This window comes from Penicillium waksmanii (assembly GCF_028829765.1).
Source record: "Penicillium waksmanii strain IBT 27052 chromosome Unknown utg000002l:1.0-3326099.0:1.0-3328782.0, whole genome shotgun sequence".
NCBI classification, from domain to species: domain Eukaryota; kingdom Fungi; phylum Ascomycota; class Eurotiomycetes; order Eurotiales; family Aspergillaceae; genus Penicillium; species Penicillium waksmanii.
The window spans coordinates 533,901-546,909 of NW_026643249.1; the positions used below are offsets into that span (position 1 = coordinate 533,901).

The 13,009-nt window shown below is 49.5% G+C and overlaps 3 protein-coding genes across 3 annotated transcripts; all 3 read left to right on the forward strand.

Moving 5' to 3' along the window:
* Window positions 1-257: 257 nt before the first annotated feature.
* Window positions 258-859, forward strand: N7481_001868 (proteasome assembly chaperone 4 family protein; the record flags this gene model as incomplete). The annotated part of the gene is made up of 2 exons (XM_057261087.1): window positions 258-479; window positions 635-859. The coding sequence occupies 2 exons, from the start codon at window positions 258-260 to the stop codon at window positions 857-859; spliced, it is 447 nt and encodes a 148-aa protein (XP_057126019.1).
* Window positions 860-7,736: 6,877 nt separating this feature from the next.
* Window positions 7,737-10,313, forward strand: N7481_001869 (transcription factor domain-containing protein; the record flags this gene model as incomplete). Its single annotated transcript, XM_057261088.1, has 2 exons — window positions 7,737-9,079; window positions 9,137-10,313. 2 exons carry the CDS (start codon window positions 7,737-7,739, stop codon window positions 10,311-10,313), a joined length of 2,520 nt encoding a protein of 839 aa, XP_057126020.1.
* Window positions 10,314-11,091: 778 nt separating this feature from the next.
* Window positions 11,092-11,700, forward strand: N7481_001870 (uncharacterized protein; the record flags this gene model as incomplete). Its single annotated transcript, XM_057261089.1, has 1 exon — window positions 11,092-11,700. The coding sequence occupies one exon, from the start codon at window positions 11,092-11,094 to the stop codon at window positions 11,698-11,700; it is 609 nt and encodes a 202-aa protein (XP_057126021.1).
* Between the last annotated feature and the right edge of the window lie 1,309 nt (window positions 11,701-13,009).

Below are 13,009 nucleotides of genomic sequence, written 5' to 3' on the forward strand. Positions count from 1 at the left end.
GTGTGTAGAGAGTGGAGTGGCAGAGTGAGCAGAGTTGAGAGTGCGGGCAAAGCAAAGTTCGGCGGGATTGGTGGAGGCGGGGAGAAACTTGAAGTCAATAGCTTCTTTCCTCTCGTCTTCCCTTACTGCAACACCACATCACCCAGCACATCAAAGCACCACGCAGCACAACACAGTACAATTCGGTAGTCTACCCCAGACTAAATTGAATTCATAAATTCCATTATCTCTAAATTAAAACCCTCGGACCCTGCAGAATGGCGACCGAGACCGCCTCAGTCCCGCATACCCAGCAGGTCTCTCCCGACCTGAAGCCCCAAGAGATCTCATTCCCGCTTCCCAAGGCCCTTCACACAACTGGCCATGTTCATCTCACTTTCTTGGGACATTGTGCAACAGTATTCCTGGCAACCTCGACGCCAGGGGACTCGGGCGGCTCAGTGAAACCGTTGGGCAGCTTTGTCTACGCCATGCCTGATGTAAGTCATTAATAACAATCTTGATCTTGCTCTTCCATTTCCTTTCCCTCCTGTATTGTCTCCCCTCCCAATACAAAGGAACAAAGAAACAAACAGAAAGCGATCCCATTATCTCAGAATCATTTCATTCCATAATCTAATTCTAATCTCCCCAGCGCACAAACGCCAAATCCACAATCTCCACAACAATCTACACCTCACCCTCAAGTATCGAGTACACAACTCGCGTTGCCAAAATCATTGCACGACGCATCGGTATGCCCGTCTACGTGGGTTGTAGCATTGACCCCCACGCACTGGAATTGACTGTTGAGGAGGAGATGGAGGGTCTTTCGCAGATTGTGAACTTGGTGGTTGAAAAATATGAGGCGAAAAAATAGTGGCTGTTGACATATCACTGCTATCTAAAGTACTATCCATGGTGGATCGTCGGTATTCTTTGGAAATTAAAATACTAGCATGATGAATATGTCTAGAGGTGGAAATATCATGCATCAAAAATGAAAGGCATCCTAATTATCTACTAGTCGAATTGGCGGCGATTTATGCTGGGGGCTTGTCTCCTATGACTCTGCCAATGTTATCTCGAGAAACGGCCAAAGTTCGACGCAGGTAGGTGTACTGTACTGGGGTGCACGGATAGTTTGAGATCCCAAAATCCTATATTCACACATTTAACTCATAGTCTCGCATGCATAGTCTCGCATTGATACAAGTAAACACGGTTGTGAGTCGATACCAAATTATGCAAGTCTGACTACTAGTACTTTTGAGCATGACCGATCAATCCTCCATAGGGAAGGTGGTAGTCTTCCTTATATGGAAATCGACAAATCCCCTCAATTCGATGACCATAGTGCTGATTAATACAAATTAGTGGTGGTTGAATAATCTGCAAATGTAGTAAGTACGGTTATGTGGCCGACTCCAACTCTCATATGGATTTCGTTAATACCTGTACTCTTCCACAGGAGACTTTCAGTTTTGATAAAGGAATTATATAAAGCCATCGATGGCATATGATCATTTAAGGTCGCGAACATTTTCTCCTCAACTCACCGGTATCAGAGAAGCTCTCAGTCTTTCCACGGTCGATTTTTCATTAATTTGAGACGTTGAGTCACTATCCAACAACATTCCCATACTGCAGTCAAAGTCAATATACCATGGGTTGCTAGTTTTCCCACAGGAAATGAAGGGTCTGATGGCTATCGTGACCGGCGCCAATGAAATTTCCGGGGATCATGTGGTACGATGGCCCCTTTCCCCTCTCTCTTTTCTTTTACAATTCGCTCAGGAATCCCTGTATCTCAAATATCCTGCTTCATCTAGCTTTTGCAATATGGGCTCATCATTCCATAGCTTCGGGTTCTTTGCAAATCGCCCGACCGATGGACCAAGATGTACGCATTATCTCGCCGCCCACGGAACGGAACCTGGCCAGCTTATGTGGAGCACGTGTCTATGGACCTGCTTCAGTCTCCAGATATTTTGGCCGAGCAAATGTGGGAAAGAGGTATTAGTGTCGATTATGTATTCTTCTTCTATATCCAGCCAAAACCCAAAAAAATGGTGGGAATATTTGGAGTGCGGCCGAGGATCTTGTTACAACCAACTGTAAGTATTTGAAAATACGGCTTGGATATCGTTAACTCTTGAATGAAAAAGAATCGCTCCTTGTCAGCTTCCTCGAGGCCCAGGCGCTGGTCAACTCAATGCCCCAGCGCATACTTCTCCAACTAGGAGCCACGTACTATAGAGTGCACTTAGGTACGGCACATAAGATTTATTAATGCCAGGGGGCCAATACGAATGAAAATCTCATCTCATTTCTCGAAGACATATTAGTACTCCTGGGCTAGTAGTATTCCGACACATATAGAGCGTCGAGACTGCCTGGTATTGCCTCGCGCTGGTATCCGGGATGCTCGAAGGTTAATTCTGGAAAGGGATTCATCGAAAGGCAAGATAAAATGGTAACCCATCGTGACCCAATTTGTCTGGCTCGGATATATTTGCAGACTCTATCAAATTCATGCAGATGGAAAATAGCGAGCAGCCGTCGCTCAGTTTGTGAACCATCAGTTTTTAAGACAGGCTTTCGATAACTCTTGCCCAGATATGCGTCCTCGGTGGTCAAGTGTATAACGCTGAGGGTATAAACAAACTTGACCACGACTTTAAGAAATCTAGCTACCCGAAAGCTCCCATAGGAGAAGTTCAATCTGATAATATGTTGGAATCTGTGACTTAGGGGGGTTCTTATATGACCTTTTATTGGAAAATCCATTGGAACTGACTACTCATGTTCGGGTGAGCCCCATGGCCGATTATCGCTTCGGACAGTGGTGAATACGAGGCTTCAGTTTGGTCTCCAACCTTGGAACTTAATGCAAGCCGCGCCCTGAAGACTCTTCTGCAAAGCTTGATGAAAATCTAGTATTGTATAGTCATTTCGAACTCGGACCCATTTTTTTTGATTTACAGAAAAAAACGTCTCGTTCCCTCGGTTATCTGGGGCCCGATATATCGGGAGATATACTTATCGGGCTCCTCCGGGGTATTTCTGCTTGCCGCGAGCAGCCGAGTCTGACCGGTCCAGCGCCCCCATTAACTAGTATGCACATCATAGAGTATTCTAGCTGAGCTAGTGTATTGAACGACTCGGACGTAGTAGATAGAAGCATCCTTGGCCAGCTTGTGGTGGTATTTATCAGTTAAGAAATTAACGGGATGATAATAGTATTGCGTCTGTGTTGAAAATTCCGCTGGCATTGTTGCCCAATATAATGCGCATCATCAGATAGCTCGTCCGACATGGAGCTTCGTCTCAAGCTCTTCGACCAGCTCGGTCGTCTCGACCCATTGATAGTCCGAACATGTGTAAATCGATGCCACATGCAGCTTCACGAGGGCTCGTGCACCAGATGGGGATCGCCGATGAAGTGTTTGGTCGGACATTTTGCTTCCAAAGAACATTAACTTTGACTTGTCTTAGATCTATAATCACAAGTTAATTTAACATGACTACGAAATGCAACTCTTCCCCAGTGTAAATGGGGTCTAAATCCTAAGAAGTAAACGTGATAGTGGGTCAAAGCAATGACACTCCAGCGCAAGCCTTGAACTCTAACCATCAATCGAGCGGATGCACAAAGCCGTGACGAAAGTAAGGCACAGAGGTCGACTAAATCTGAACGATCTCATGCATCGAAATTAAGCGAGTCAATCAACGACAGAATAAACGCACAAATTGGGTAAAACCTCAACGTCATTTACAAGCCAAGCAATGATTTTAACCTGAGACTCCCGCGATTTAGCACACGGCGGGCTCCGGTCTCAGATAAAAAGGGGCGTCAGACCCCCCCAGCAACTGGACAGGGCAAATCGGAAAGCCTCGGTTGGTGAGCGGAACTGTTTCATCTCTCTCGGTTCGTTGATCCGCTGTGGGGCGGGGCAAATAGACTCGACGAGAACCAAACACGGGCCTCGACTCTATCATCCTTAAGCGAAATGAGCACCGTACTTCGTACACCACACTGGGCCGTCCGTAGTGAAGCAGCGGGGACAAAGGACAGGACACCGTTAGCCATTTTGGAAATGGGCCATGACCTGATTGAGATATTTTCGCTACGGCCGGTGATCGCCAGTCCGCCGGCCGAGCGTTGCGCTGCCCTAACTTGCCCCATTCTTAGAAGTGGGGGCTCTCGTCGACCTGACGCACCTTTGTTGGCCTCACAATCGGAGGGTATCGGACCTCTACCGGAAAAGCAACTTGATGAAACTTGCTCTACTAGTATTCTCAAAGATTTCGGCTCGAAATGATGGAGCTATAGCCGAGCCAAGCCATCAGGGCTCTTGGCTTGGTGAAGTGCAGAGATTCAACCCAGTGACCTGGTCCGCCGAACAGGTAGACCAGGGTCGATCATCCAGTGCCAACTCATCACGGGGTCCTTGCCCTATCAGTTCTCCCGTACAAAAGAAAAGCGGGGAGAGAGATACATATTACGGAGTATGTATGGGCCACTGATTTGCCGTCTAGCTCGCGGTCCATGCGTTCCAGTTTGCGAGAATGCACTGAGTGCAGCAGCAGGAACGAAGACAGGGATTGCAAAGAACAAACAACGAGCAGCGACTATGGTCCAGCCAAGCACGACGGCATAATAGTCCAGCACATACCCCGTACCGGAGTTCTAAAATCAGATCCAGCTCGCAGCTCGCAGTGGCCGACGGCACGAACCGAGCGCCCGCTATGTAAGCTTATGCAGGCCGCACGCAGGAGCAGGAGCAGGAAGAACAGTGGCATCAGCCAGCCCTGTGCACGACTTGGGATAGCTAGCCCTTAGAGAGCCTTGCCGTACTGCCTTCTCATCATTGCACTGGTGGAGTTGTGATGGCGCAATACGATGAGACTACTCTTTATGCAGGGCCGGTTTCAATTAGAGGCTGGCATCTTATCCGGGGCTGGTCTAATCACCTAAGCGAAGGGTCCGGGGGAGGATTGAATGGACGATCTCCAGAAAAAAGAGATATATACATACGAGTACGTACTGTACCAACAGACATGCATGTTGATCATTGGCATCGCCAGGTGTGGTCGGAAATGGACCCGCGCGCCAAGGGAGGGCAACTCAAAACATGCGCCAAAGGATGAAGGGCCTGTGCAGCGCGTTTGATGTAATTAGGACAAGGTGTTCAGCGGTTGCAACAGCCGTCGCAGGGCCGTCCCGACTGCAGTGGTGGAGAGGGGCGAAAGTAACAGGATCAGACCGGAGAACTAGCCTAACGAGGAGAGCGGCTGAAGTTGTCTGTGCTTTCGTGCATGGCAAGTGCACGTTTGGGCTGTTCATATCCTGTGATCCGGCAAGGACCCAAACGCTTGGGAACGACTGCGCGAGAAGAGTGGTATTGGAATATTTCTCCGGGGCGGCTCGACGCATTTTACCTGTCCTTATGGTGGAGCTGGACCCGGGGACTTATCCTCTTTAGCAATGTCAATACTCGTAGCCCCGGAAAGACAAGTCAATTTGGAGGCTGGTCCACCACAAGCTCATGAGTTTCGGGTGGATATGGAACACAATATGTATGTACGGAGTACAGGCATAGCCTTCGAGAGATCGGTGATCCTCGTATCGGTATCTCCTTTTGCGGAGCCTGTGTACTTCGTATGTATGAAGCAGGACCCATTTGGACCAACTTGAAGTGAGGGTCGACCGTTTTATCATCGGACAAAACTCGGGACTAACCAGCGGTCGGACACTTTTCCATTTTATGTTGCTTTTCTCCTGCCTTCTCTCGGGGAGAAGAAACAAGGGGGGTGGGGGGAGGGCTAGGGGGGGGGGCATAGCCCCCAATCCACCTCAATACGCAGCCAGCGATAGGCGATGGGCTCGGCAGGCGTCGCCTGCACGAAACAAGCAAAGATTGACTTTGGGAAGACGTGTTGCCATACGGTTCCACCGGGTCAGTAACCGGCGTACCCATGTGGTCCGGTGCACGACTTCCGAGTCGATCATCAGGGCCCAACCGTGCAGAAAACGAAACGGAGGGCGGTGGGCGGTTAAGGAACAAAAAGGCAAAATTAAGGCACCGCAAATAAACCCAAAAGAAATGACGAAGAAAAATAAAAATAAAAGGGGAAAAAAGAATCCACCGCACGGCGGGCGCCGAGATCTTCATCCCACATACCGCGGTCAACTTTGGGTTGCGAGAGGAGACGCTCGTGCTGGGGTTGCCTAACTCTGTTTCAATTAAGATTGGTAGGTGGACTGTGTACGGAGTATAGAAGAGGTGTTAGGTGTGCCTAGATGTACATAAATTCAAGTATGGATTGAAAAGATTAAGATTGTGCCGAAGAAAGGGTGATGTGGACTAGCAATAGTATGATTGGTATCCCTGTCTTGTATTGATACCAACTGCAGAAGATTGTTCCTCTTTTCACCTCTTTCGCCTCCTACAACTCGACGATCTTCTCCTGGACGATCCGGCACTGTCACGACAGGGGATGCGCTCTTGGGCCAAGTGGGCCCCCGCTAACTCTGCCGACAAGACCTCCCTCTTCTCTCTAACAGTTTTCCCCCCGGTTGAACACCGTAGTCCATCTCTGGATCGAGACAAGGTTTGCCAAATACCAGGCTTCCCGGTGGTGGGCCCGTGTGGACATCAGGCACTCGACTCCAGGCCCCGTCACTGGCTCATCCAATATCCTCAACGCCGCTCAAGTGCTTCATGTCTCCATCCACCAGCCGATCTCGGGATGCTTGGAGGTCTGATCTCGGGGTTCACAGGAGTTTGGCAATGATTGCGAGTAACAGTCACTACGAGTAGATCCCTCGATGGGCCTTGCGAGCTAGAACCAGGCGCAGTCAATAGCCTTCTCGGTGTAGTCCAGTTAGTCCCAGCGCCTCGGGCCAGGCCCGACTTAACCAAGTGTCATTTCGGCTGAAGATTCCTAAGTTCTCTTGCCGCCACCAATTCCTCCGCGATCTGTGGGCGCCGGGACCCTGATGGAGCCCATGAGAACGGTGATCGCAATTGAATCGTCGCCTGTGGCCTTGTCGATCTAGTTCCTTCGCCCACTCTCTTTCACTCTTCCGTTTTTCCGTTTTTCTTCTCTTTTTCCCTTTTGTTGCTCCCCTTTCACTTTCATACCCATCAAACTATAGTGTTTCGACAAAATCTTTGTGGAATACCGCGCCCAAGAGGTCGGGTTCACTCTCTTCACAAGATTCCTGGATCTTCATTCGTGCCCTTGGATGCCCCAACCTCGGCATTTACATTTACATTACATCTCCATGATCCATTTTGACTTGCGTCTGTAGACGTGGCGGCCCTCTTTTTTTTCCCATTTGCTTATTTTATTTTATTCTATTTCCGTCTTTGATCTCTTGAATTTACCCTCTCGGATTTCCCGTTGGTTGTCATTTGATTTGCCTCCCACCCCCACGACCAATCCTATCCCGCCCAACCGTACCATTTTCCCCGACAATGGCTTCATCTACTATTCGCGAATGACCAACGTTTTGTGTTAGTGGTTTACCCCCAGGCGAATCGGCTGTGTCAGGCGATAGCCGCTTGTGGCCCCACTAGTTATTATTCGGGGAGATTGTCGTTTGCTCGCGATCTATTGCTGTTTCTACGGTCCTTGGGCCGCGTTACCCCCCCGTCCGGATTGTTGGTTGAAAACCATCCCCTCCTTTGATTATCCGTGGGCTTTCACGGCTGGATGATTGTCTCCCCCCGAGACCACTCTCCGCCATGCAGCCCTCACCATTCCGTCCACCTATGATGGGTAGCTCGAGTAATTCGCTCGAGCTGCCCCCAGTCCAGGCTGTGACGTCGGGCGCATTCCCATCAACACCGGGGATGCTCTCCGCTCCACCCAGTAGACCGGGTAGTGGAATGCAAATGGCTCATCTGCTGCAGCCCATGCCTCAGGGCCCTCCACCGCATCAGCAGTTGACAAGCGTCCCAGTGCCGGGTCCGGGACCTATGTCCGGTCCAATTCCGGGCCCTTCAACATCCCCGTATTCCCGATTCTACGAGTCGGGGTCGGGGTCCCCAGCAGAGAGTGGTGGTATGTCCGATGTACCTTCTATGGGGCCGCTTCCAGGGGGCCTCTTCCAGACGAGCCCGATCGGGCATCATTCGCAGGCGCAGCAGAAGCGAGCCTATCGTCAACGAAGGAAAGACCCGAGCTGTGATGCATGTCGCGAACGCAAAGTTAAATGCGATGCATCGGACTCGACTAGTTGTACTGAATGTCTGAATCGCAAAGTACGCTGCCAGTTTACTAAAGATACCAACCGCCGCATGTCGACTATCAAACAGGTGCAGGATCTGGAGAAGACAGTGGCGCAGCAGAAGAACCTATTGGATCGGTACAAGTCAGAGCGCATGCGTCCTGAGCATAGCACGACCGAGGTCGATGAAGCTATCGTGCAGCCGGTCATCAGTCTTCCAGAGATCGACTATAAACCAGCACGTAGGCCGAGACAACCCATCTCCCAGGACCTATCTGGAGTACGATCGAATCTTCGAAAGCATGGACAAGGCATTTTGAAGGAGCCCACGCCATACCAGCAACAGAGATCCCAGTCAGTTGTTGGCAATGATGCCCCGAGCCTACCGCCGAAAGATCTCGCCGACCACCTATTAGCCCAGTACTTCAACTGTCTTCATTCAATATTACCCGTCTTACATTGGCCCTCCTTCACGGCAGATTATGAAAAGGTCTATCGCGCGGGTACGCTAGTCGGAGTTTCTAGCGAATGGGCTGCAGTACTATTCGGTGTTTTTGCGTGCGGCGCTATCCATACCGTTGAATCGAACCGCGAAAAGGAAGGAAAAGAATACTTGCGAATTTCGTGCGGTATAATCGATGTCTGGCAGGACAGCTTCAACCTCGACCGAGCGCGGGCCGCTTTGTTGGCCAGCATCTTTCTCTACGAGATCAACTCCAAATCGGCGAGTTGGGTATGGATAGGCTCTGCGGTGCGCGTCGCCCAAGAAATTGGACTGCATATTGAATCTGGCCCTTGGACTGCTGTTGAAAGCGAGATGCGGAAACGGCTATGGTGGGGATTATACACCTGGGATAGGTAGGTTTCGTTGGACCTCCGCCTATACCTTTTGTTCACAGAATACTCACCTATTAGATTACTTGCTCTTGAAATGGGTAAGCCCGTTTTGATCAATGACCAGGACTGTGATATCGATCTTCCTTGTCCTGTGGATGATCGATACATCACAGAATCGGCTGCGATCCCCGATGGCCATCAGACAATCCCACTGCTCGCCACAATACACGTTGTTCGATCCCTCGGCCAACTCACTAGAACTTTACGCTGGTCAACTCTTAGCTCTGCGACTCTTGAGACATTCGAGCGACACTTTAGCACATGCCTCGCCACCTTCCCTCCCTACCTCCAGCCGAACAACGACCAAGACCTCGACCCTCGATCTCTAGCGCCCTCCATCTACCTTCAAAACGCAAGCCTACTCCTCTACCGTCATAATATCTCACCTTACTGCCAACCCTCCGTCCGCGAATTGGCAATGGTTCGCTGCGTTTCAATAGCCATTGACACTGCCAACATAATTTCTCGTTGCATGCGATCTCATGCTGGCGCAGACTGGCGAACCCTATTTGCTTCTGCCGCAGGAACTCTTCTCTGTACTCACATCTGGCGATGCTCTCTTTTCCTTCTTTTCCAGCAGGAATTCGGACCCGCACTTGCTTGTGTCCAAGCTATGGCTGCTGTTGGCGACGACCGCGCTATCAATGCTTCATGTGGACGCTATCTAGCATTTTTCCTCCAGCTTCTGCTTGACCGTCTCCAACGGGGTGATACTCTCGAGGAAGATGAAGAAATGGTCGCCTATGTTTCGGGTGATATGCAAGGTACTAGTGATGGCAGCTGGGTCTGGCAGGGAAGCGAGACTGGCTCACAGCTCGAAGCTATGTCTTCGAAACCAAACGCCCATTCTCCCCCGGGGCCTGAAAAGGAGTGGCCGGGCTGGGAATGGATAGAACAAACAGTTCAGTATTTGTCGACTGAAAAGCAACGGCAATTGCAGATCCAGCGTGAGCACCAGCAACGAGCTGAACAGCAGCGACAACAAGAGCAGCTGCAGCAATCACAGCAGGAAATACAGATCCGACCCAGTCATCTACAACAGCATCTACCGCAGCAGATGGAAACTGACAGTCGGGATGTCAACATGGAACCCAGACAGGATGTCTCGATGCTTCAGCCCGAACCTTTAGCCTCAAGTGAGGACAGACGGCCCAGCTCGACGCAATCTCGCATGACTATTGCCAGTATTATCTAGAGAGCATGATTTCTACTTGGTTGCAATCGGATATGGACTCCATTGCGCCACTAGCTCCATTCATCTTTCGCAAAGTAGTGATGAGGGATAGGAAATACGCAAACTCATATGATACTTAGCTTCTACCAAATTCCTCGATGCATTAACGAGCCGCGTCATCGACGCTTGTCGCATCATTCTAGGAAAATCCATGTGTCTAGACATCATGATACATACACTGCCACACGCCTACCCAATCTCAAGGATACCCGCCGCAAAGGCACCTTCATTCCACTCATGAAAGCATCGCCTTTCAACTTCAATGCCAATATTTATTATGTATAAATGAATATATTACATTGCAATCTGAAATCCCTAACAATACTACCTGTACTCACTGAGGATCGACCCTATAACCTACTTGGAGTCGCGAAATACCAACTTCCAACTTGAATGGAGACACCATCGCAATCAGTTATAATACAGATTTTATCTTTCGATCTTCAAGAATGCGGATAATGTTACTATTGATACATGAACTATTGCCCATAGTGTGAAGCGTGGCAGTGTCCGCCCAGGCGGCAGTCACATGCCCTTGCCGCAACTACCAAGATTGGAGAGTCACCTCACGTCACATCGCAACTTCAACAACGCCCGAGTACGAAAGGAATATTGAGCCCTGGCATCGAATGCCACCAAATGCCTTCAAGATGCCGAGAAGACAGCCTTCACCCAAATCAACACTCTGACTCTTAATCATTTGAATGCCAGGGTCAAGGCATGCCCCGCTCGCAGGGATATGAAGGATATGCTAGAACACAAAGTCAAAACATTCTCTGCGCTATGGGAAACCCTCCGCGATATCTCGGTGAGTTTATCCACACAAACGGCAGCTTTGACTGATGCCAACAGCGAGGCTGATGAAAGAGCTGAATTCGAAATTTCAAACAATGCCACACTCATACGACCACTCATCGCAGCTGTGACACAAGCGGCTATGAACGAATCCGATGCATGCGGATTTCACTCTGAGTTACCTCTCATAATACGCGGTCTCAACAAATTGGTGGCAACAAGCGAGGCCATTTCAAACTTTGGGTCAACTGCAGTGCTGGGTCTCACTCCAGAGATCGTGATGAAGGTTGGCGAGGACATTGACATAAGTCACCTCCACACTCTCGACCATATCAAGCACCATGCGCCGCGGGTTCCAATACCAGATATACGTGGGATTCTCCAGCAGTCAAACAGCAACCGCATCTTCTTCCTCATGTCAAGAGCCCCTGGCGAGCCGCTATATTCAAAGTTGAAGTCCATGGGCGAGGACGAGAAAGCTTCGATCAGGCGAGTTTTGGTTCTTGCCCGCTCTAGTGTTCTACGAGACTGGAGCTGCGCTCGGCGGAGGTAACCCTGACCGATGCAAAGAAACGCGACGAGAAGTGCGTGTTGCTCAGGGATGCATCAGCAACGAACACAAGTTTAACGAATTTCTCACTTCTGACGATCGCCGGACCTGGGGAAGTAACATTGAAATGATAAGCTTATACCTCGAGGAGGACCGCCAGATGTTTTTGACTCATGGTGATCTTCTCCTCGAAACATCATGGTAGCCGCCCGCCCACATGACCCAGTTGTGGAATATGCCATACCCGGGGAGTCACCGGACATTACGAACAGGAATCTTACATCAATCAACTGTTCGAGTCACCGTCACGGCGATTCTTGATTGGGAAATGTGTGGGTGGTACCCAGAGTACTGGGAATATGTGAAGACCCTGAATACTATTGGCCCGGGGTGCGATGTGGATGACTGGTGAGCCTATTTGCCTAAAGGAATAGGTGTTTGGCCCAGAGAACATGCTGTTGACAGAATGCTGAGTGGATGGCATGGAGTGGACAACTCCTTAACAGCCTCAGGCACCAATGTGATTGGTCATCCAGTTACACTAACGTATTTCACTAGTATTCCGAACACCCTAGTATTCCGAACACCCCACCACATCTAGAATCTTCAATACACGATTATTCAACAACCACCAAATAGATTGATTCAAACTAGGTTACTAGGGCATTTATTGATTCGATGCCCTAAATTATTACATCCAGAACACCTAAATACACGCTTGGTTGTAGGCCCAGCGTGCACGGTAGGCTGCTGAGCGTGTTCGCTTTGATCAGGTTGAATCGATTCAGTAGGGACTACTGGCAACGATTCCTGCTGAATGAACTCAGCAACTGTTAGGCCTTCCTGGCGCTCAATCTGGCGATTAGATCTAGTGCGCTTTTGGCGTTTTTTCTCGTTAAACTTGCGTAGTACTCGATTTTCCTCAGCAAGTAGTATACCGCTTTGAAGCGCTAGATGGCAACCTTTGATTAGTTGATCTAGTGCACGATTGGTAGGGCTTCCTGGTGTTGTTGAACGCTGGCGTAGTAGGCGCTTAATTGAGGAAGCTTGCTTAGCAAGCTGCTTCGCTGTATGTGGTGTTTTAGGTGTAAAAACACTAGATCTGCTGCTAGGTCTGCTTGCTGGTGGTGTTGGTGTTTTAAGCGATATATTAAGTTTGGATAGGACTCGCTCGGCGTTGATTGGAACTAAGCCTGCACTGGCAAAGCTTGATTGAATTGTATCTGTTTTGAAGGCTTCCTGGCGTGCTAGAATGTAGGATTCTAGGAAATCAAGCTTATCGATATGGTTGTGTCCTAGGCGGGTTTGGGAT